Source organism: Physeter macrocephalus, chromosome 14 (genome assembly GCF_002837175.3).
Source record: "Physeter macrocephalus isolate SW-GA chromosome 14, ASM283717v5, whole genome shotgun sequence".
NCBI classification, from domain to species: Eukaryota; Metazoa; Chordata; class Mammalia; order Artiodactyla; family Physeteridae; genus Physeter; species Physeter macrocephalus.
Window position 1 is genome coordinate 73,287,314 of NC_041227.1, and position 24,899 is coordinate 73,312,212.

At 52.8% G+C, this 24,899-nt stretch overlaps 2 protein-coding genes across 2 annotated transcripts; one reads left to right on the forward strand and one right to left on the reverse strand.

Moving 5' to 3' along the window:
- Positions 1-15,721: 15,721 nt before the first annotated feature.
- On the forward strand, positions 15,722-19,735 carry METTL27 (methyltransferase like 27). The gene is given in 6 exon segments (XM_007099979.4): positions 15,722-16,069; positions 16,622-16,750; positions 16,964-17,099; positions 17,471-17,563; positions 19,339-19,459; positions 19,461-19,735. Coding segments are annotated over 6 exon segments (795 nt in total). The 5' UTR covers positions 15,722-15,880; the 3' UTR covers positions 19,588-19,735.
- An 876-nt stretch (positions 19,736-20,611) lies between these two features.
- CLDN4 (claudin 4) lies at positions 20,612-22,315 on the reverse strand. Its single transcript, XM_007099978.3, has one exon. It carries the CDS (start codon positions 22,066-22,068, stop codon positions 21,439-21,441), a length of 630 nt encoding a protein of 209 aa, XP_007100040.1. The 5' UTR covers positions 22,069-22,315; the 3' UTR covers positions 20,612-21,438.
- Positions 22,316-24,899: the final 2,584 nt, after the last annotated feature.

The window sequence follows — 24,899 nt, forward strand, 5'->3', positions numbered from 1 at the left end:
CCTGGCTCGAAATAATCCACCTTCTTAATTTCCTTGTCCCGCCCTCCTTCTGCCTATAAAAGCCTTCCATTTTGTACAGCTCCTCAGAGCACTTTTCTACTTGCTGGATGGGATACTGACGGTTCATGAATTATTGAATAAAGCCAATTAGATCTTCAAGTGTACTCAGTTGAATTTTGGCTTTTAACAGATTTGGTGGCAGTGGTGGGATCCAAAGTGAATTTCTGATGGCTTTGGGGGACAATGAGAAAGACAAGTGTGGTACCCACACACCTCTTTTTGAGTTCACTGTCTTTCTCACCATTTCTGAGGCCAGGGGAAGTTTCTCATGACTGTGAGCTCTGCTCTCTTTGCGTCAAGCTCCTGGTCTAATTGGCTTTCCAGTTAGTTCCCCATTTGTTTGGAAACCCCAGCCCTTGATTCTGTCCCCAGATTCTATGTTGAGAACTGCTGGTGATTTAGTCTGCAGTTTCCCATTTGTTTGGAATCTTTCTCCAAATTCCACATTGGGAACTGCCGTGGCTACAGTAGTTCCCCATTTGTTTGGAATCAGGCTGCCGTCTTCATTTGCTGAGGTCTGCTGGTTCAGTGCTCTCCCCGAGTCCAAAGTTCCCCAGGAATTGTTGGTGGTTACCAGCTGGAGTTGGACTGGGTCCAACTTGAGCTGGACTGGGTCCAGTAAAGACTATTGCTAACAGGAATCTTAGAAGCCAAAAAGTTGCAAAAATTGGTGGGTCCTGTGCAAACACTGGAGAACATCCAAATCAAATTGGCTGGGAGGAGAAGTAGCTAACATCAAAGTAGACTGTTTCCACTCAGGACACTGGATCAAGATTTTATACTTTAACTAAACATGAAACTCTCTCTTCTTCCTCTCCTTTACCCTGGCATTGGCCTGGAAAGATAATGTCATCACCTATATCTCCCAGGCCATTGCTAGGGGGTGTAAGCTCTGGAATTTAGAACAATTTTTTATTTCAGGCTAGAAGATTCTCACCCCATATGCACTAAAAACCTGAATGACCCCTGGCTTAGGAGTAAATCCAATGGGCGTATGATCAGAAACCTCTCCTTAACTCTTGAAACGTTGCTGATTCTGTTGCAAAGACACTAGCTACCCAGCAAAGATCCTTAAACTCTCTGGCCAAAGTTGTTCTTTCTAACAGGATTATCTTTTAGCTGAGCTGTTCTGTGGCCAACACCACCTGCTGTACATAAAATGAACACTTCTGGGGAAGCTGAAACTCAATTACATAAGATCACTGAGCAAACGATTTGGCTCCTTCAATGGGGTCTTTCTTTGATTAATTTGATTTTGATTGGTTTGGGTCTTGGAGACCCATGGCTCCCAAGTGCACTCGTAACATTGGGAATTATCCCGCTTATAGTTATAATAATACCCCTGGTGCATTTCATTCTCTCTAAAGCTTTAAATGCATATTTACAGCTGCTAATCACCAAGCAAATCTCCCTAAGACTGGACCTCAAAAAAGGAATGAAGAGAATGATTGACTAAAAAATTGTGAGTCTGGAGTTGTGCAAACTGTGAATACTACACAGATTCAGCAACAAAGCAGCATCACCAAAAACTGAGAACTACAGAGCAGTAGGTGAGCGGTACTAACGCTTAAAATTTTGATCACATCTCTCAGTTATATTGAGAGTTTGATCAAAGGGGGGGAGTTGTTAGAAAGAAACAACAGGCCCAAAATGGAGTCACTTGTGCTAAGCCCCACCAAGACTTAATACCTAACCTAATTGCAATTTCAGCCTCTCTCAGGAGTGGTGTTTTAAACCAATTAGTCTGGAATTACCTGGTCAACACCAGTGAGGTAATCTGCCTAAGACCCCCTGCCTTCCCCTAAGGGAAGATGACCCTGCCTAAATTAATCCACTGTCTTTACTTTCTTGCCCCGCCCTCCTTCTGCCTGTAAAAGCCTTCCATTTTGTACAGCTCTTCAGAGCACCTTTCTACTTGCTAGGTGGGATGCTGCCCTACTCATGAATTTTTGAATAAGGCCAATTAGATCTTCAATTTACTTAGCTGACTTTTGATTTTTTAACACTTGGCATCACCATACCCAGAATTCCACTGTCACTAAGGCTGAGTTGATCATCCTTTACATCATCTTGACCAAACTCCCTGGACCATGTGGTCCAGGCAGGAGCTGGAGACCTCATTCTGCCCCACTGCCCCCAGGGCTGCCCCTCAAGGTACCTCTCAAGCTCCTTTAGGATGCCAGGCCCGGGTCTCAGTCTCAGCTCCAATCAACTGTCCCCCACCCTCACCAGGGCCCTCATCTTGGTCCCCAAGCTAGATTATAGCAAGGCTTCTCTGCGGCTCTCAGACCACAGGAGGGAGGAACACAGAGGGCTGGAAATCTAGTAACAGAGGTCAGAGATCGCCCCTGGAGTGTAAAACCAACACAGGACCTCCTCCTAACCTAGCTCAGGGAAGGGCAGTCCCAGCCATGCCGTCCCACGGGCCAGACACCCCAGAGTCAGAGTCACCCCATCACCTTCCCTCCTGACCTTCATGTCAAGCCACCTCTGAAGGCCGGGACCATGAATCTTGTTCACTACTGTGCCCTATGCCTAGAACAGCGCAGGGTGCATAACAGGAACTCCATAAATATTTGTTGAATTAATAAATGAATGAATGAGTAATGGCCTCGGAGATCCCCACCTGCCAGGCTGGAATGAAAGCAGCAGAAGCTGCTGCAGAAGGAGCCCCCCCGCTTGGATCCTTCAGTAGGGAGCCCTCCCCTCCTTTCTCTTTCCTACTCAACACTTACGTTCAAGGCCATCCATGTACTATCGTGCTATGTGGCGTCGGCCAATACCTCCACTCCCTGATGGGATGGACCTGATGGGATAACCGAATTATCAGTGGCCGCTGCCTTGCCTAACGCCAGGGGGCGCCATTCCCCAGTCCCTGCCTGTCTCCGCGGAGATTTTCCTCCCCGGCCCAGGACCGAGGCCGAGAGAGGCAGGAAGCCCGCCTTCGACTTCCTCGCAGTCCCAGGGGCTCTCAGGTGCGCTCCCTGCAGGTGCAGGACGGCGGCGCGACCGCACGGGGGCAGCAAACACCAGGGGCGCAGGGGCCCGCCGACCCCGAGCGCGCTGCGCACATTGATGCAAAGTTTTCCGTCGCTGATTTTGTCCCTTCTCAGCCTGCGACAACAACCTTGCGTCATTCCGAGTAGCTCGCCCGGTGCAGGTCCCGTCCTGCCTGGGTTGCTGGTGGCGAAACCACCGAGAAATGTTCAGGACATTCTCCTTTCTTTCTCGTTCCAATATTAAAACTTCACTTTATTTCAAATCTTCCATTATTTTTCCCCAGAAGTACGTAAAAATGATAAAATATGCCTTCAAACGTATTGGAACTTGTTTTTTTTTTCTTTCTAAAGATGGCTTGATTGAAACCACTTAAATGCAAACAAAAAAAATGATCATTTAAAAACGGATGAAAGCTCGAGCACTTGTCCTGATTTAAGGGAAAAGGTTTCAGAGTCAGACAGACTTGGAATTGAACTGACCTCTGCCGCTTAATCACAAGTCTATGCTCCCGCCCCAAATTTCTTTATCTGTAAAACTGGGATATAGTTTATATAGAGAATCTGCCAGGTGAGGTCATGGGGAGGAGTCGATGAAATAGTGTCTGTAAAGTGCGTTGTGCAGTACCTGGCCGCACGCCAGTGCTGGGGGGTTGGTGGGTGAGAGAAGCCAGCGTCAGTAGATGAGAAGGAACGCAAGAATTTTTTAAAAACAAAATAAGCTACAAATTGGACAAAATTGCTTTCAAATATGTGCAAATTTCTAAAAAGAAATCACCCCCAGGGGCACGCATTTTGTTAATTCGTAAACCAATATGTGGAAATATTCATTGCAACCAAACCACTTTCAAGCAATTCACCTGGAGCCCAAGACTAGATGGTGAAATTCCAAAAAAAAATCCCGACCATAGAAAAAAGGGTCATTGTTACCTTAAAAGTAATTCAAAAAGTTTTTTTACACAAAAATGAATGAAAATGCTTTTAAAAGTGTTCTTTAAAAGGATACAAAGTTGCCAAAACATCCCATTGTTTCAAAAACATTCACCGCCTCCAAAAAACAAAGTTTGGATAAAGGGGGAAAAACATGTCAACAACTGCAACAGATTGCAAAGTCACACCTGCGTGGTACAAAAATCAACATGTGAAAAACATCCATGGCAAATAATTTTCACCAAGTCATTTACTGATCAGTTTGTTCAGAACCAATGTGTTTCATGCATTTGTTTTCTGCCAGCTCATTTAGACCTCCCTCTGGGATCTTCCACACACCCACACCCACACCCATCCTCAGCTACTCCTCTCCCTGCTTGTTCCTTGTGTCCTAAAGAAAATGTTCCTCCATCCATCAAAGGACATTTAGGGTGTTTCCATATCTTGGCTACTGTGAATAATGCTGCAGTGAACATGGGAGTGCCAATATCTCTTCAAGATACTGATTTCAATTCCTTTAAATATATACCCAGAAGTGGGCTTGCTGGATCCTAAGGTAGTTCTATTTGTAATTTTTTGAGGAACTGCCATCCTGTTTTCCATAATGACTGTACTAATTTACAATCCCACACGTGAGATGTAACAATATGCATGCAGCTGGAGGACATTAGGCTCAGTGGAATAAGCAAAACACAGAATGAGGAATACCGCATGACCTCAGTTATATGTGGAATCTAAAAAAAAGCTGAACTCTTAGAAACAGAAAGTAGTACGGTGGTGGTCAGAGGCTCAGGAAATGGGGTGATATTGATCAAAGGGTACAAAGTTTCAGTTATACAGGATGAATAAGGTATAAAGATCTAATGTACAGCATGGAGATGACAGCTGACAGTGCTGCATTGTATACTTGAAATATGCTAAGAGGATAGGTTTTATTAAATCTTCTCAACACACACACACGGTAACTATGTAGAGGTGACAGAAATGTTGTTTAACTGGTCTGTGGAGATCATTTCACAATGTATATGTGTATCAAAACGTCAAGTTGTACACATTAAATGTATACAACTTGGGGAGTTCCCTGGTGGTCTAGTGGTTAGGATTGGGCGCTTTCACTGCCGTGGCTGGGGTTCAATCCCTGGTTGGGGAACTGAGATCCCCCAAGCCGCAAGGTACAGCCCGAAAAAATGTATACAGTTTTTATTAAAAGAAAAAAAAAGTTTCCTCAATGCCCCTTCACTTGACCATTTAAATGATATTGTTGAAAGAAGTCATGCAGTCACCAGCCACTGGCCATACAGCTTCAGCCCCTGCCTCCCCACTTCCATGGCCACTGCCCTGGCCCAAGTCACTGGTAAACTCCTTGTTGCTGAATCTGGTGTAGAGACAGCAGGAGCAAAGCCAAAAGGTAGTGACAGCCTGGAAGAAATGTATGCAACCCATGAAACAGTCCAAGGACCAGTAGCCAGAATACACGGAATATCTAAGGAACACCTACAAATCGATAAGATAAAATCAAATGACTCAGTAGAACACATAGGTAAAGGCACTTCACAGAAGGGAAAAACCAAAGAGCCAATGAACGAGGGAAATGCAAATTAAAACCATAATTAGATACTATCTCATACCCGTTTGAAAAAACAAAAAAAGTCTGACGCTTCACCGTGCGTGTGTATGAGTTCATGGGCTACCAGAGCATCAGACACTGCCCATCCCCTGACCCAGCACTTCTTACCGTGGGTGGCTCTCAGACTTGGTTTTCAGACTTTGAGAGCCACCCACGGTAAGGAGTGTGCTGTACAAAGCTGCCCACTCCTCAGACATGTGAAACCGAAACATGAAGTTAACAAAACAGTAATTACCCTTATTACGTGCAATGTGCGCATTTATTTTCTACCCATTTTATTTCACAACTGATTGAATTGTTTTCACTACCCCCTAATGGGTTGCAAACCCCAGTCTGAAAAGCACTCCTTCCAGAAGCATCCACCTGTGAATGAAAAAACATGTGCGAGACTACGTGTGGTAGCATTTTTCCATCAGTTGGGAAATGAATAAATAAACTGGGTGTATCTGTCTCAGGGATGACTAAGCAGTGGTTAAAATGAATGCGATCTGTGTGCATCAGTGTGGACAGATCTCAAAAACACGGTGTTACGTGAAAAGGGAAAGTTACAGAGTAAGAGCTGTGAAATGATAGCATTTGTATAATTTTTTCAAGCCCATTAAGCAATATTATATGTTGTTCTGAACACCTATATAGTGCAAATCTTTTTTAAAATACAAGACCTAGAAGGTCCCTGCCCATTTGTGATGGTAGCTGGTTCCCTGGAGCAGCAGATAGAGGAGGGAGAAAGTCAGAGAGAATGTCAGCTTCACCTGTCATGCTTAAAAAACAGCAGTGCAAAGGCCCTGAGATCACCGTGGCATGTTCCAGGATCAGCAGAGGCCAGGATGCCAGATTTGAGGAGGAGAGAGGTTAAGGATGAGGTTGGTAAGGAATTGGATTTTAGGTTTTAAGCAGGAGGGTAAACTCACCAAACTTATACTGTAAAGACATCATTCTGGTTGGGCATGTTTTATTAACAACTGAAATTGAGTGATAAACAAACACGTCAGGTTATTGTACTAATCTCTTCTTTTGTGTGTGTTTGAAATTTCCCATAAGAAGTTTAAAAAAATAATAATATGATCTCTGGCTGCTGTGAGGGAAATGGACTGGGTGTGGGGACAATGGGGGAGGCAGGGAGGCCAGTTTGGGGGCCACCACAGGGGTCTGGGCGAGAGGGGAAGGTGCGTGGAACCAGAGTGGCAGGGGTGGAGTGGAGCAGCCACGGGATTTGCCCAGGGACAGAACGAGGGATGGGAGAAGATTAGTTTGGGCTGAGCCTCTGGATGCCTAGTGGTTCAGAGGACTGCGGAGACGGGAGGGATTTGGGAGTGGCCTCTGAGGGGAGAGTTCAGGCGAACAAGTCCAGAGTTCAGGGAAGAATCAGGGCTAGTCACCCACTTGGGAATCACTGGCATATAAATAGCATTTAAAACCACGGGACTGGATGAGATCACCTAGGAAGTGGGTGTCGATGAAGAAGGAGGACCCAGGACTGAGCCCGGGGGGGCCGCCTTTGGGTACAGGTGGAGGAGAGGAAGGGAGAAGGAGGCAGCAAAGGAGATGAGAAGGAGCAGCTCCTGGGGCCGGAGGAAGCTCGACAGAAGGGAAGTTGCTCTCTCCTCATCCCCCAAAACGCCGCAGCCTATTAACCCCATGGCAGCCCCTGGCACTGCTCAGGACTCCAGCTTTTGCCTAAATAATTGCAACAGGCTCTCCCCTTGCGGTCCACCGGCTCCACTCTCACCATCTTTGTAAAATGCAGATCTGACGCTGTAACTCCCCGTAGCTCATTCAGGGTAAGAAACCAAGTCCACAGCCTGGTGACCGCACTCCCTGGGGCCTGGGGCCTGCCCAAGGCAGCAGCTACACCTGCAGACGCTCCCCCCCCTCTGCACACGTCTGCACACACCGAGGAGCAGGCACTGCTGCTTGTACCAACAGCCATTCGCCTCTCCCTCCTTCCTGGAGACCATGCTCACCTCCCACACCTGAGCCTGGAAGTACCAGACCTCGCTTTCCCAGCCTCTGGGGCTTCTGGGAAAATATCCTCCACCCCCACAGGAAAAGAGAGAGACCAGGAGACAAGGCCAACCCTAGCGTGCCTTGGGGCTTTGTCTGTGAGGACACATGATCGCCTGAGCTGCTGTCACCATCTTCTGACCAGAAGGGGCCAACAGAGCAAACGTGCAGCATGGCAAACAAGAGAACAGAGTTTGGGTCCTTAGTGAAAGCAGTAGGCTCAGCCTTGGCTCTGGTGACTGCCGGACTTCCTGTAAGAGGAAACAGCAAACCCCTACTGTTAACACCGCCTCGGGTGGGTTTGGGTTTCTGACACTGGAATTCAGAAACATCCCAACTGACCCCCATATACTCACACGTGCGCACACCCCACCCTCGCACGCCCGATGCCCTGAAAGTCGTGCCTCCCGCCAGAACTCATGCCCGTTGGCGTTGCCAGGTCTTGCCCTGTCATGCCCTCGCCGTTGTCCGCTCCTTCTGGCCACAGGATGACTCTGGCCTCTCCTCCACCACCGGCAACCCTTGGCCTTTGTACGTCTGAGATCCGACCATAGCTTTGAAACATGAACAGCTGCTCTGACTGAGGCAGGAGATAGACGGGCCCCAGGCTGAGCAGCTAGAGTTTGGAGCAGATCCTCCAAAATAGCAGCAGCGAGAGGAGAGCTGGGCCCCGCCCAGATAAAAGACAGAGACCACGTACTTCTCATTCTCGAGGCCAAGGAGACCTTCCCGACTACACGTGCACAGAAAGGCTCCTCAGAGGTCAAAAGGGAGGGGGCGCCACCTCATAATTAAGTGATGTCAACCTACCCATAAACCTCTCCGCTGGACTCCATCTTGGCTAAGAGATGTGTGTGCACACAGGGGAGGACCCTGAGATATACCAAATATGGACTCAGAACCAGGCAAAGCAAGATGATTGGCCAAAGGAAACCCAGAAAAAATGCCCCGTGAGAGTCATTCAAATTGCCACGAGTGTGTGGCTTGCTCTCTGAGCCCACCCGTGTGTCTATCCACATGTACCCTATTTCCTCCTAATAAACACTTTACTTGTTTCACTACTTTCCATCTCTATGTGGAAATTCATCTCTACGCAGCTGACGGGCCAGGGTCTTGTCACTGGCCCCTGGTCCCTGGTGGTCTAGTGGCTTGGATTCAGCTTTCTCACTGCTGTGGCCAGACCTCAATCTCTGGCCAGGAACCGAAACCCTGCTTCAAGCCGCTGCAGGCCGAGGCCACCCGAGATCATTACGACCCCTTCCTCACCCCAAAACTATTTTCTGTTACCTGACCCTTTCCCCCGTTTTGACAGCTGCGGAACCCAGTGTTATCCACTGCCCGGAGGGAAGATGATTTTTTGCAAAAGTTACAGAAACTTGAGAAGACTGACTTAGAGAAGATAGAAATGTGATAGGTCAGAGAAAGGCCTCTCACCCCGAGGCTGGAACAGCTTCCTGGGCTCTGGAGGGGAAGGAATGTAGTGGGCTGTGGAGAGAGAAGTCTGTGGGGCCTGGGGTCCACGCCTGGGGGGAGCAAAGTGGTGTCCAGAGGCCACCAGCACCCCTACCAGTGTCTTACATGGCAAGTCTCATGCTCCAGCAGGAGCCTTAGCTACAGGTGTCCACACACCTTGCACGCCCTGGTCGGTGAGCAGGACACCACTGAGGGCCTACGAGGACAGATCGGATAGGCAGGTCCCCCTGGGACCCTCCCCCCAACCAGGGCCTCTCCTGGGACAACCAAAGCCACCCTCAGATGGTCCAACAGGACTGCCTTTACTGGGGCATCCACCTTACTTGAAGGGTCACTCCCCACAGTGACATTCCTCTGTCACTGTCACATCATAGCACCCATCCACCCCCACCCCAGACAAAGCAGTGGTCCCGGATGTGGAGGGTGTGGGTGACCAGAGCCTGGACAGGAGAAGACACCCCAGCCTCACCTCCTCCACTAGAACAGGGTGGAGTGGGGGCTACTTCTGATTCATCTCTATGACTGCCTCCAGTGCCCTGTGCAGGACCTGGCAAACAGAAGGTGCACAGTGAATATTTATTGACCTGAATGGAACATGAGCCTGCAGAGATGGGGCCCAGACGTCAGCTGGTGGAGCTAGCCCCCATCTCCAGCCCCCCTTCCCACTCACCTTCCAGAGATGATTCAGGGGTGGCCATGTGACCCAGTCTGGCCAAGAAGATGATGCAGAAGTCATGGGGAGGGGCTTCCAATAAAGCTTTTGTTTATTGGAATAAACAGAGTAAGCTCAGCTGGCCTAGCTTTTTACCCTTTCTCCTTTGTCCTACTGGGAGGTGTAGCAGCTGTGACAAGGTGACAGACATGAGGACAAAGGTCTCCATGCAATAGGTGGCAGAAGAGGAAAGAGGATAAGAGCCTAGGTCCCTGATGGCATAACTGAGCCCCAGACCACGCTGCCCAGTCTCAGCTTCCTGTCTGAGACCTGTAAATCCCTCTCTGTTTAAGCCACAGCTATACAGGTGCTCTGTTATTTGCAGCTGAACACAACGGGTTCACAGCATGTTCTTGGTACAGCTTTAGACTAAGATAGACTGGGGTTTGGATCTCGGCTGGTGTCAGGGTGTTATCGAACCAAACTTGGGTTTGCTCGCCCATGTGGAGCAAAACCAATTTACTGACAAGGGGTTGTGGTCAAGGAAAGTACAGCGTGTATGGCAGAGCCCAGCAAGGAGAATGGGTGGCTTGTGCTCAGACGACCTGAACTTCCCTACGGTCCTCAGGGAAGGGTTTTTAAAGGCAGCACTTGGGGTGAGGGCTGCAGAATGCATGATTTTCTTCTGGTTGGTCGGTTGGTAGTGAGGTAACAGGATGGTGTTCCAGGAACATCATCAACATTCCGGTTCTGACCAACTGGTTTGGAATCTACTGATTATACTCAGCATGTAGTCACCATCCTCCACCCTGGTGAGGGCCTTAGTTTCTGCAGAACAACACCAAGTCATGTGTCAGACGGTTATGTCAATGTATCCCTTGAAGAGGAACTAGGACTCTGTTTTATCACTGAATTATTGTCATTATTTTCTCACTTAACTGCTTTTTCTTTGTTTCAGCATTCGCTCACTTCCCTAATAAGTAATGCTTGTGCCTGCTCTTTGGAACTCAGGGAAGGCCTAAGAGACAAAAGCCGTTTTCTATAAACAGGAAATGGGCAACACAGAGAGGCTTATGTACTCAGGAGGGTTTCATTCTCCCCTTTTCTTGGATACTCCTCAATCCTGAGGGGAACAGGTGCAGGACAAGAAAGAGAATAACGTTTTGGATAGAGGTTAATCACAAACTTGGTGGGAGAGCTCGGTTTCAGGGGGATTCGGTTTCAGGGGAGGAAGAAATTTTCCTCTACCCTTCTAGGTTCTCCTGGCTGACCTAAGAATTAAACTGACATGAGACAGATTAACAGGAGAAAACCAAACAAAATGTAATAACATGTATGCATGGAAGAGACCCAGGAAAACTGATTAACTTGCCAAAATGACAGAAACACTCACCTTAAATATCATCGTCAGCTAAAGACAAAGGAGGATGTTAGGGTGGGGGGTTGGAATTTCAGAAAGGAGGAAGGCAGTTGACACGAATAGAAAAGTAAATGTTTGGTAAACAAATGTTCTCTGAACCAAGCAGAGACAATGGGATACAGAGTGGACTCTGATATCTAGACCCTCCTAGAATTTCCTCCCACCACACCTAGCCCACGTTCTTTGCAGATACTTCTGGTGATAGCTCTGTTCCAGGAACAGCCCCTCTATCTAAATGATTTAGGCACTCAGGGGGAAGGTCCAAGTTTCTTTCTGAGTCAATGAAACTGGGCACCTCGGATTGGAACTTGAACCCACGTGCTGGGACTCAAACCCAGCCTAAACCCAGATTGGAACTTGAACCCATGGGCTGGGGCTCTAACCCAGCCAGAACCCGCTGTCTTTTAATTGAGAGCACACACCTGGTTTCAGGACTTAATAAAGCTCAGGTTCTTGATGTCTCATCACAGAAAGAATTCAGTGAGAGACAAAGTGATAGGTAAGAAGTGGATTTATTTAGAGAGAAACACATTCCATAGCCAGAGTGTGGGCCATCTCAGAAGGCAAGAGCCCCGAAATATGGGGTGCTTAGTTTTTATGGGATGGGTAATTTCACAGGCTAATTAGTGGGAGGATTATTCCAACTATTTTGGAGAAGGGGAGGAGGCTTCCAGGAATTGGGCCCCACTCACTTTTGGCCTTTTATGGTTGGCCTCAGAACTGTCATGGTGCCTGTGGATGTGTCATTTAGCATATGCTAATGAATTACAATGAGTATATAGTGAGGCTCAAGTTCTACGGTAGTCGAATCTTCTGCCATCTTGAACCTAGTTGCTTCTAACCAGTTTGTGTCATATCCTCAATGGCTATGTCATTCTTTTAAAGGTTGTGCCCTGCTCGCTTCCCTCCTGTTTCATTAAGGGAAAGACAAATACCATATACCACTTATATGTGGAATCTAAAATATGACACCAATAAACTTATCTACAAAACAGAAACAGACTCACAGTCATAGAGAACAGACTTGTGGTTGCCAAGGGGGAGGGGGGGAGGGGAGAAATGGGTTGGGAGTTTGGGATTTGCAGATGTAAACTATTATGTATAGAATGGATAAACAACAAGCTCCTTGGAGCCCATTCCATAGAGGATCTTATAGGAGGTGTTTATGGTCCAGGTCTGTAAATGGAGCACTTCACCACCACCCACAGTCTATAGCACAGGGAACTATATTCAATATCCTGTGATAAACCATAATGGAAAAGAATCTGAAAAAGAATATATATGTGTGTGTGTGTGTGTGTGTGTGTGTGTCTGTGTCTGTGTGTGTGTATACACATATAACTGAATCACTTTGCTGTACAGCAGAAATTAACACAACATTGTAAATAAACTCTACTTCAACAAAATAGATTTTTTTTTAAAGCTTCTCTCTGAGTCTTTTTGGCCGTCATCATTTCCAGCTCAACATAATCTACATGCCAAAGAGACATTTTGGGGTGGCAAGTTTTGCTCCCCTACACAGATAACAGCTGAAATCTGGGTCTCCCCCACTCCCTCTACTCCCCCAAAACTGCTCTTGCCAAGGTCATTAAGGGAAATGACAATAGCTATTGTAATAGACAAATCCTAAAATCTCAGTAGCCTAACACTATGAAAGTTTATTTTTGTCCATGTTACAGTGCCATGCAGGTTGGTGGAGAGGGCACGGCTCCACACTCCTCCATCTACAGACCCACTCTCCTCTGGGTGCTTGGAGCCCACCCCACAGAGGGTCTTATAGGAGGCGTTTATGGTCCAGGTCTGTAAATGGAGCACTTCACCACCACCCATAGTCTATTGGCCTGAATTCGGCCACTCGGCCACACCTACAGGTAAGGGAAGCTGGGATGTGTAGTCTAACTCAGGGAGAAGAGGCAAACTTGGTGGCTAGTGTGCACTATCAAGGTCTATCTCAGCCACCAAAGGTCTCCATGTCCCTACATCCAGTGCTCAATTCTTCAGCCTCATTTTACACCACCTACCAGCACATTGGGCAATGTTGGCCATCCCCCATCTTTTTGTTTTGCAGATTTTTTTTTTTTTTTTTTTTTTGACAACACCGTGGGGCATGTGGGATCTTAGTTCGTTGACCAGGGATCGAACCTGTGCTCCCTGCACTGGGAGAGCCGAGTCTTAACCACTGGACCACCAGGAAAGCCCTTTTTCTTTTTTTTTTTTCCCCCATCTTTTTGAAACACTCTGTTCTTGGCATCCTTACTTTCTCGGGGTTTTCTTCAACACTGCTAGACGCTCCTCTTGTCACCTGAAAACTGGGTTCGCCTCTTGGTGGGTGTTGAGACAAAAGACACAACCAAGCCAAAGATAGGAAGAAGGAAGGACTCATTACCTGCAGCAAGTAAGGAGGACACCCGGGATCTTTCCCAAAGCAGCATCTCCCTGAACGGCAAAATTGGGGAAGTTTTAAGCTAACGGTATATGCATATTCATGAAGGGGCCTGAGCAGAGGAGAATTCAGCCTAGAATTGGGGCAAAGGCCCAGAGTCCAAGCTTTAGTCGACTGAAGTCAGAAGGCTCCACATCGTCATTGTCCTCCACTTGGGTGGGGGCCTTAGTTCCCCCAGAACTCAAAGATATATTATTAAGTCTATCCTTTGAGGATGAACTAGGAGTCTGCTTTATCACGGCACTATTGTCTGACTGCCTTTTCTCTGTTCCTGCATTCCTTTGCTCCTTTAAGATCACTGGTTACCGAGACCTGTTCAAGGGCAAGCCTTGTGGCCAGGCTTAGATCACAAAATGGCTTCTCTTCTGTCCAGAAAACCATTCCTGGTTCTCTTTCTCTGGGGACCCCCTCACCGATCTGCTTACACTCTGCCACACTGAAGTGTTGGAGGTCCTCAAGCTGGATCCTGAGGCCTCTCCCCTCCCCTTTCTCTTCCCTGAGCAATCTCACCAGTGCCAGATGCTTCAATCACCACAGGTTGTACTCACTCATGACCTTGAATCTGTCTCCAGCCTGGCTTCTCTCCTGAGCTCAAGACTCTGGCATCAAGAAGACATCTTCGAGTACACATCTCAAAGTCGACATTCCCAAACTGTTAGTATCCTCTTTACCCCAAACCTACTCCTCTTCCTGGGTTCCCCCGGACATGAACCTCCTGCCTGGCTAACTGCAACAGTCTCCCAAACTGCCTGCCCACACTTCGATCCCCTACAAGGGTTGTCTAGGCTAGTGCTTCTGAAAATTCAGCTGCATAGAAATCACCCGGAGAGTTTGTTAAAAAGCAGATCCCTGGGCCCTACGACCACCCCATCCCCCCACAATCAGATTCAGATTCGATAGGCCTGGGATAAGACTCAAGAATTTGCATTTCTAACAAATTTGCATTTCCCCTAAGGTCCTCCCCTGGAGCAACCCAAGCTAATGATGCTGCTGTCGCAGGTGCTGCAAGTCTGTGGACCATACTTTGAGTAGCAAGGCTCCCTGCGCTGTCCAACTCGGAGGCCACTGGCCACAGACGGCTGTTTAAATTATTTAAATAAATTTTAAAGTTCATTCCTCAGGGCTGAGACAGGAAGGAAGGGGGCAGGGCACAACCATTAAATCCCCACCCCTTCTCCAAGATAGTTAGAATATTCCCCCCACTCATTAGCGTATGAAATTATCCAGCCCATAAAAACTAACCTCCCCATATTTCAGGACAACCCGTCACTTTCTGAGATGGCCCACACTCTGTCTATGGAGTATGTATCACTCTCAATAAATCTTTTTACCTATCACTTTGCCTCTTGCTGAATTCCTTCCGCAACAACAGGTAAAGAACCTGAGCTTCATTAAGAAGCTGAGACCAGGTATGTGATTTCACCAGGGAGACTGTGGGTTCAAGTCCCCTCCTAAGCCAGACAGTGTGGGTTCAAGTCCCATCTGAAGTGCGACTGGCTTCAAGTCCCAACCTATAGTGTTTGTTTTCAGCAGCACTAGGCACATTTCAAGTGCTCAACAGCCACTTGAACAGCGTGTATTTATAAAACATTTCCATCACCAAAGAAAGTTCTACTGGACAGCCTTGCATGGATCTTGGTGACTGTTCTAAAAATGAAGGCTGATCCTAGGTCCCTCTTTGGCCCGCAAGAATTCCGAGGCTCCTACTGCCTAAAAGCTCATGCTCTGGAGAAGCATAAAGGTCGTCAGGAGTCGGGAGGGCACAGAGAACATTACTCAACCCAGGTACCTTCCAAACTTTTCAACAAGATTCTGGGATCTTCCCGGACTGAAGGCGGGCCAAGAACTTTGAGCTCATTGGCTGGTGGTGGAGGTGGGGGCGAGTTGCCAGCGCTTTCCTCTGATTGGTCATTTTCTCTTAGCAGAAAACCAATCACCGAGGGAGGTGGGGGCGTGGCCAGGCTCGCCTACAGGCCCTTCCGCGAGTTCCAGCGCCCACCCACCCCGCTGGCGGGTCAGATTGGTGGTGAGTTCTGAACCCCTACCGCCTGAGGGGCCCTTCCGCCCTGGAATCCCGCTCGTGGTGGCCGACAAGGAGGTGGGGCAGGTCCTCCCTCCCGCCGCGGGGAACACCCCTTCCAGCAGCCCTGAGCCCCCAGGTGTCCAGCCTCGCCCTCCCTGCGCTCAGTGTTCCCACCCCCACCCCCAGTGAAATGGGATTGCATTGTGCCGGTGGCCGGGAGAGGCCCCCTCCTGACAGCCTCCTCTGCTGGGCATGATGGGTGGGAGGGAGGTGAGACTGAGGTGGCCTCAGGACACGGAAGCCGTGTCCCACAGGAGGATGGCTCTGGAAGAGGGCCGGAGCCTGCCCGAGGTGCGGGCGCGAGTGGGGGCTTCGCATGGCATCACCGACCTGGCCCACAAGCTTCACTTCTATGACCAATGGGCTCCGGACTATGACCAGGTAAACCGGCCGGGTCCTCACCTCTGCTTCCATCCGCTCGCCCGGCCTCAGTTTTCGTGTCTGTAAAGCCGGAATAGTGAGCCTTGCATCATCCCAGGGCAAGGAATGTGAGAGGGAAGTAAGACCTGGGTGCAGCCCTGCAGTCCTGTCTCTCCGGGGACTGGCTCCTCTTCAGCGCATCCACAGTGGCCCTGCCCTCTCATCAGCCCCATCTTCCAGATTGGCAGACCCTAGAGATCAGGGGCCAAGAAGTCCCCACCCTGGGACTGCAGTCCAGGCAGAGGTGCCACTGAGGGGTCACTATGAACTAAGCAGAGAGCCATGCCAAGGCCCACAGAAAAGACCCCAGCAGTGAGCTGAGGGCTACTCTCCAGTCCCCGCCCCTTGACAGAGGAAAGCACCTCATACCTGGTTCTCCCCTCACTGTAGTCCCAGCAGGCCCTGGGCCCCCAACACACACAGCTTGGCCGGGCTGACTCCTAGATCACCCCAAAGGAGGTCCCCCAAACACTGGGGCATGGGGTGGCAGTTGGTGCAGCACTCTGTCCCCAGGACGTGGCCACCCTGCAGTACCGCGCTCCCCAGCTCGCAGTGGACTGCCTCACCCGAGCCCTTCCAGGTCCACCCCACGCTGCCCTGATCCTGGACGTGGCCTGTGGTACTGGCCTAGTGGCTGCAGAGGTGAGACCACCCTACATCCCCTGCCCTCCCTTCAGCCCCCACTTGCTCAAAATTCCTACTTCCCCAGGCCCCAGACCCCCGCCTCCCTGCTCAGACTCACTGGCTCCAAACACTTGGGCTACATCCACTGCGGGGACCACTGTCCTCCCCGAGGTGCAGGGACCTAACTGGGAGGCGGCGGGTATGAACTGTGACTGGGTCCCCCCACCCCAGCTGCAGGCTCGGGGCTTCCTCCAGCTGCATGGGGTGGATGGGAGCCCAGGGATGCTGGAACAGGCCCGGGCCCGTGGCCTCTACCAGCGCCTCAGCCTCTGCACCCTGGGTCAGGAGCCTCTACCCAGCTCTGAAGGTACTCCCCCTCCCCTTCAGCACCCCAAGGCACACCCTCTGACCAAGCCCACCTGACGGAGCCCCTTTCTTTTGCCAAGACTCCATCCCCCTTGCCTAGCCCTCTACAAGCCCCCTCCCACACTGAGTCCTATTCTCTTTTCGAGCCCCCCAATCCCTCACTGAGACGCTTTCTCTGAAACTTCCGTGCCGTGATCTGACCTCAGTCCAGGACTGGGCCACATCTGCCATATCCCCCACGGGATCTGGGTCCCACAGACCCCAGTGGCAGGCCTGGTCCCTCCCCAGGCCCCATCACGCACACCATCCCCCAGGGTGATCTGAGGCCACACTGAAGGCAAACCACCGCACCATATCCGCACCTCCACACAGGGACCTTCGACGCGGTGCTGACGGTGGGCGCCCTCAGTGACGGCCAGGTGCCCTGCAGTGCCGTACCTGAGCTCCTGCGAGTTACCAAGCCAGGTGAGAAGCAGCCCATCCAACCACACGCAGGCACCTTTCCCTTCTCCACACCCACAGACACAAGCCTCAGAAAGCCTCAGGCCAAGCGAGAGTAGGGTCACACAGCCTAGCATCCTGGCCACAGCTGCCGGCCCAGGCTCGGCCTCAGCTGCCACCATCAACAGACCCAGGCAGACAGGCAGGGCAGGCAGGTTGCCACCTTGCCTCTGATCCACTGGGAAACCGGAAACAGTTCCACTCTCCTCTCCAGCCTCTATTTCCTCATCAATAAGCAGAGTGGCACAGTCCCTTCCCCGTAGGATTGCAGTGAGTTTTGGGTCAAGTAGTATCTGTAAGGCCTGTGTTTCAGTCCTGGCACATAGCAGGGTCTCCGTTTAGTTCCCTCATCTTCCAGCTTCCCCACTAACTTAGGGGGAGTCTCTTTCTCCTTCGTGACCTCAGTTTCCTCATCTGTGAAATGGGGCTGCTCAGGTGAGATGACAGACGTGAGTGCTTTTCTATAAACTCCACAAGTGGGGCTGATGTGCAGGTGAGGGTTGTGTTTACTGTGCTGCTACTGTGTGCCTTGCCCCATGCTTGCTTCTGCCCTGGGGAGAAGGTACACACCCAACCCACATGCCCCGGAAAAGGGCCAGGGGAAAAAGACCAAGCCCGAGGTGGGCCCACAGGGCTGTGGGTGCTCAATGCTCTGAGAATTCAGAGAAGAGAGGCATTTGGGACAGCTGGGACGGGGAGCGAGGGGCAGTCCACGCAGGAACACAGCCTAAGCGGAGTCCCAGGTAGAAAGGAGAGTGGTGGAGCGTGCGGATCATGAGGCTCAGACCTGGCTGCGGGACAGGATCTGGAAGCCCCGAAGGTGCCCCATCACAGCAAGATTGCATCTGCTTCCTGCCCCTTCACGCCTGCTGGGCTCAGCAGGGGCTTTGGCTAAGTCAAGGCAGGTCTAGGCAGGCCTCATCCTCAGGGAACCACAGAGGCTGACAGGTGCAGGGACATTGGTGGCATCAGAGAGAGAGGTAGTGATCAGGCTCAGGAGGACAGGAAACTCCCATCACCTGAACCAGTAAGGACCAGACCTCCTCGCCCAGCCTGTGCTTGCCAGTCCCCTCAGCCGGCCAGACGGCCTGCCCACGTGTCACAGTCTCCCTTGCTTCAGAGCCTTTCCTCTCACGAAGCCCCTCTCCGCCAGTAGCACCCTGCTTCTCCTTACCTCCTCCTCCAGGAGGCCTTCCAGACTCCTGTCTCTCCAGAGTATATCTGAGCGCCACTGGGCATACGCTAGGTACCTGGAGAGGACCTGGAGTGACAAGGTCATTCATTCATTCAGCCAGTGCTCACGGAGCGCGCTGGCCTTCCTGCGAGACAGGGCAACCATCCCTGCAAGCTGGGAGACTGAGGCTCCAAGAGGTGAGGGGAGTTGCCCGAGGTCCAAAACCCACGAGCATTCAGACACAGCCGTATCCTCCAGCAGAGGGGCTGGGTGAACAGTGAGAAGGGAGCCCCCTGTGTCAAGGGGAGGCAGCCGAAAGTTCCCTGCATAAAGGACACACTCGGGCCTTGAAAGGTGTGTAGGAGGCCGGTAAGCTGAGGAAGCAGAGGGTATTCCTGGGGGAGGGATCAGTGAGCACCAGGGACTTGGAGATGGGAAAGGCTGGCCCGGGGACAAAGCTGGGAGAACTTCCTCTCTTGAGGATGTGAGCGGGAAGGGGATAACCTTCCTGTCCCTGGCTCCCGCCCCGCCCCCACTCACCTGCTCCTTCCCCACCCCTCCCCAGGTGGGCTGCTGTGTCTGACCACCAGGACCAACCCATCCAACCTGCGTTACAAAGAGGCGCTGGAGGCCACCCTGGCCAGGCTGGAGCAGGCCAGGGCTTGGGAACGCCTGGGGGCCTGGCCGGTGGACCAGTGGGAACTGGCCACCTCCGAGCTCGAGGTGGGGCCTGGCGCCTCTGACAGCGACGGCTTCATCTCCGGCATCGTCTATCTGTACCGAAAGCAGGAGGCAGCCCAGGCTGAGGGAGTGAGGCCCAGTGCCTAGCCCCCAGCTGGGCTCCGAGCCTCCATGAGGCCTCGGCCGGGCGCATCGTTGGGCCTCCTCTGCTTTGCCTGTAAAACGAGGCCGCTGCACCAACCCTGCCCCTCAGGAGAGCTATGCCTATTAAATGAGTCCCAGAAGCGTCAGCAGAGCTCTGGCTCGGCGGTTTTCTCACCCCTGCAAAGAGTGACATCTGTCCCTATGGAGGACAGAAGAGAAGAAACAGGACAGGGAGGGACCCCATCCCTGGCTGTCCCTGTGCCAGGCACGATAGGGCCACGGATGTGACTCTGACCCCTCCCGGGGCGGAGGGCCTTCTCCCTCTAACTCACAGACCAGGAGCCCGTGCCCACGCGTCTGGGCCTTGGCCAAACACTTTCACGTGTCCAGGATTCGGTTTCCTCATCTCTAAAGAGATCGGAATGCGGGGCTGAGGAGCTCAGGGCGTAGCGCGGAGGCTGCCCCAGAGCTGGGCAGGTGCAGAGGCCTGGGTGACTGTCAGCACCAGGTGGGGATGTGAACAGGGCTGATGATAACGCCTCCAAACAGGAGCCAGGGGAAGGCTTCGTGGAGGAGGAGGCGCGGAGCTGAGCCTTCGGGACCAGCAGAAGTCAGAAGGGTGCCGAAAGGAAAAGGGACATTCCAGCCTGAGCAAAGGCTGGGAGAAGGGACCTGGCGGGTGAGCAGACCAGCCTGGAGGCCCGGACAGAGCTGGAACAAAAGGAGGGGAGGGCAGGTGGCCCATCCCCCAGGACTAGCTGTTCTCATCTGGCCTCCCTCCTAGAGTCCCCAGCACTTCCCTAAGGCCCTGGGCTTTACGCTCTGACAAACGGAGGGCTTGAGCAAGGTGACTCCAAAGCTTGGGGCCAGTTTCGATGTCTCACAATTCCCCAAAACCAGTTTTGTAAGTCTTCTGGTCCTGGCCACCACCTGCCCCTCACCACCCCCCAGCCCAGGCTTCCAACCCTGCCCTCCCCTCCACCTCCACAGCTGAAATCAGAAACGATACAGTCTTCCTGTGCACAGGTCCCATTTATTGTAGAAAATAATAGCAATTACCGTGACAAATAGTTTAAATTACAAAACAGAAACCACGTAGCAGGCGGGAGAAAGCCCCAGGACTTCCTGGGGTTAGGGCCAGAGAAAGAGCATTCCCCCCTGCCTCTCCAGGCTCTCCAATGACCTTGGCAGGGGCGAGGATCCAGAGGTGGCCAGTCTCAAGGGGCCCGGGGTCCTTCTTCGGAGCCCGCAGGGCAGGGGCTGGAAGGGGTGTGGACAGCCCGGGCCACCTGTAGCCCCCTCCCCCGCCACTACCCAAACCAGTTTGTAGCACCTCCGCCCCTCCCCTCTAAACCTGTCCGTCCACTCTCTGCTCGGCAACTATGCTCCAAGGGCAGGTGGGTGAGCAAGGCAGCCATTCTCGTGGCCACAGGTTTCCATGGGCAAAGGCACGGCCCAAGAGCTCGCTGACCCACCCAGAGGATGCTGGCAGACGGAGCGGGGAGGATCAAAGAAGGGGACGGTGATCAACACGAGCATGGTCCCATGGTCCGCTGAACGCCGCTCAGAGGCAGAGCCCAAGCAAAGTCAGGGCTGAGCTGTCCGGGCCAGCAGGAGCCAGCCCCCTGTATCCGAGGAGGGTGGTACAGGAGTCTCTTTCCATCTGTCCTTGCTAGTGTTGGAGGTGACCTTGAGAAAACGTCCGAGAGGGCCAGAGGGGGCTGAGGGCTGCTGGCCAACGGCCTGGCTCAGTCCCTGCTTGGCAGGGCCATCCTGGGGTCACAGTAAGCTCATTCCAGGGAGAAACAAAGCCGAAAGGAAAAGAGTCAACGGTAGCGCCTCACACGTAGTTGCTGGCTGGGGCGGAGCGGGCGGCAGAGTACTTGGCGGAGTAGGGCTTGTCGGTACGGGGCGGGCAGTTGCAGCAAAGCAAGGCCCCACCGAGCATCAGCAGGCCAGAGGCGGCCCAGCCAATGTAGAGCGAGGCACCCATCTCCCGCTTCTGGCCCGAGGCCACCAGTGGGTTATAGAAGTCGCGGATGATATTGTGGGCCGTCCAGGACACGGGCACCATCACCAGCAAGCCGGCCAGCAGGAACACCACGCCGGCCACGATCATGGTCTTGGCCTTGGCGCTCTCATCCTCCACGCAGTTGGTGCACTTGCCGCCCACCACCGAGAGCAGCACACCAAGCACGGCCAAGACGATGCAGACGACGATGAGGGCGCGGGCCGCCTGCAGGTCCTGCGGCAGCGCCAGCAGCGAGTCGTACACCTTGCACTGAATCTGGCCCGTGCTCTGCACCACGCAGTTCATCCACAGGCCCTCCCAGATGGTCTGGGACGTGACGATGTTGCTGCCGATGAAGGCCGTCACGCGCCACATGGGCAGCGCGCAGCTCAGGATGGCGCCCAGCCAGCCCAGCACGGCCAGCGCGATACCCATCACCTGCAGCCCCATGGAAGCCATAGCTTAGCGTCTGCTGGGGTCTAGGACCTGGAAGGCTGTGGGGATCCGGCCCTGGAGGCTGTAGGAGTCCAAGTGCCGAGAATGAACACTCAGCGTTCGCAGGGAGGCCTTTCACAGCAAGTCCAGAGGCAAAGCCAGTTGGAGCAGCTCCGAGTGTCTCTCCTGAGAGCCAGAGGCACAAACCCAGCGAGCGTAGGAGTGTAACAGAACCAGCTCCTTCCTGCCAACAGCTGCTGCAAGCTCTCCGGCTAAAGACTGGAGCAGATATATGGCTCCGTGGGAGGGGCGGGGGCCCGAGGGAGGGGTTTCAGTCCCTGGAGCCGCCCCCTGACCAGTTTCTCTAGATTCCTGAGCCTGCCAACAAAGGAACTTTCAGGCCCCAGCCCTTGGCCCCTGAGTCACCACGCTGGAGAGCCAGTCTCAGAGGAAACTGCCCTTTCCCCCTGCCCCCAGGCCCGTGCTGAGGTCATCCGGGAGACCGACACTGAGTCACAGCCTGCAAACACCTGGACATACCTGGGGGGCCGGAGCGGGGAGCCGGGCCCAGCCGGGCTTGGGGCCTGAAGACCAGGGTCCCCACACCCCAGGGCTCCCTCATTCCAGGCTTGGGTGGTTGGACGGAAGGTGGCAACCTTCAGGGAGAGGGTCTGAGGCTAGAGTCCTGGGAACGTCAAAGAGCAGCCCCACCATGATTACTGTTGCCAGAGTCCTCATCGGCTGCATCACTGGCCTGATAATTACTATTAAGAGTCTCGCCATCCATGTATCCACCTTACCCGCGTCTGGACATTGGCCTCATGTGGTCCAGTTTTAAGGACCAAGGAGCTGGGGGGCCTGGACTCCTGGGTCCATCACGTGCCCTCCCCATCTCTCACCACCATCACCTGGCTTCCCAGCCCTGCCAGAGGAGGGGTCTCGGAGGTGATGCCCTTTTGGCCAAAGAGAGAAGGAAGCCTGCCCCCCACCTCAGAAGTTTCAGCCAGTTTCTGCTGGGGCTAAGCCGGCTTGGCCAGAATTAGGTCGGGGAGGTCACCAAGAGAAAGCCATGGGCCAGACCCTGGGGACATCAGTCCAGCAAACAGGTGCTTACTTAGTGAAGATACATAGAACGGTCCTCCGATAAAGCCAGAACGGGAGCAAAGTCCCATGAGACTTGCAAGGGGAGGAAAAACTCAGCCGGGGTGTCGGGGGTGGTGCCTGGGAGGGGGCCTGACAGGGAGGGGGAGTTGCCTGGCATAACTCCAGCGGGTACTGAATTCTTGGGTTGCGCTGCAGGGGGCCCTGATGACAGAAATCACCATGGACGGGGCCCTCTGGAGTCGGGCAAGGCAGCAGGACCAGGTGAAGGAGAACTTCAGGGAGAGGGAACAGCCAGCGAGGGCCAAGGTGCCCAAGGTGGGGAAATGCAGCTAGTTCTGGGAACCAGAACAGATTCAGAGGAATCCAGTCTGACCAGAGATGGGGTAGTGGGGGAGGGGCCGGAGGAAAAGAACCAGAAATCTCTGCCTCAGGCATCTCGGAACCCTGGGCTGTGCACAGAGGCTGTGAGACCAGCAAGGGCATTGGATGCCAGGCTGAGAAAGGGGTCTCTGGAAACAGGATGGAGGTGAAAGCCAGGCAGAGGGTGAGGATCCGGAAGGGGCTGATTCAGGGCAGGGGGCTTTGGGAACCTAAAGGAAGGAGTCATTGTGGTGGGGAGAGAGAATGGCCAGGCTCATCCTGGCGGGATCAAGGGAACCCCACCCCCTTTCTTCCCCACGTGCTGGGGAGCTCATCCCAGGGGCAGGGCTCCAATGAGTCCCTGAGCCCCCAGCGTTGTCCAGCCCCGTGCCTGGTGCCCTGGGGCAGCTGGGTGTCTAATCTTACCCTGACAGTGGTCCCTGGGCTTCCCGAGAAAGAGAGCTATCCTGCGTGCGTGATTTGGGTAGAAGCCTTCCGTGAGCCATTGAAAGCGTGCTGACAGCCTGTGGAACCATAGGGCTGGCAGGGATAATCTAGCGCGATGGGGAAACCGAGGTCCTTGTACTGTGGTTGACTGTAAACACTTCGGTCTCCCCTACGAGGCTGGGGGCTCCTGAAGAGTGGATGTTCGGCCTCAGAGCTCAGCGCAGGGGTTGACACATACTAGGTGCTCAGCAAGGCAGGAGGCATTATCCTGGTTCCCAGCTGCCCTCCCCCACTCCCCCTCAGCCCCAGGCACACATACCAACACAAACAGCAATAGTTTCTGCCAGGACCGCGCCTCCCTGGCCGTTCTCCTTACCAGGCTTTGAGGAACAGCACGCAAACAGGCCTGTGGACTGAGCAACGGAGATACTACCCTTCCAGAGGGACGAAGAGCGCTTCCCTGCGGTGACCTCATCACCGCCTGCCTATCAGTGAGCAGGGCAAGGACTCTTACTGCCTTGGCACAGATGGGTGAACTGAGGCCCAGGGAGGGCCGGGTGGGGCTTGCCCAGAATGGGGTGGGCTGCTCATTCCAGCCCTTCAGTAAGGTTTCTGCCTACAGAAGTGAATTGGCCGGACGGCCAGACCCTCACTCACCCCCTACACGCCCCGCCCCCCAACTTCCTGCTCTTGTTCTGGGACACAGCTGACTGGCACTTGGAGAAGCAGGAGTGGGGGAGGGGGAGCACACAGGCCCTAGAACTTTCCACCTGTGGCCCAACCGAAGTGACTAAGAAGCTGTCCTTCCCTGCCCAGCTCAGCCAAGCACTTCAGAGGCAGGGAGGGGCTGAAAGCTAGGGGGAGGACAGGTGCAGGAGGGCCCAAGGCAAAGGGCAGGCCCAGGGCAGGGGAGGTCTTCCGGGAGCTCAGGCGGAGCTCGAGGT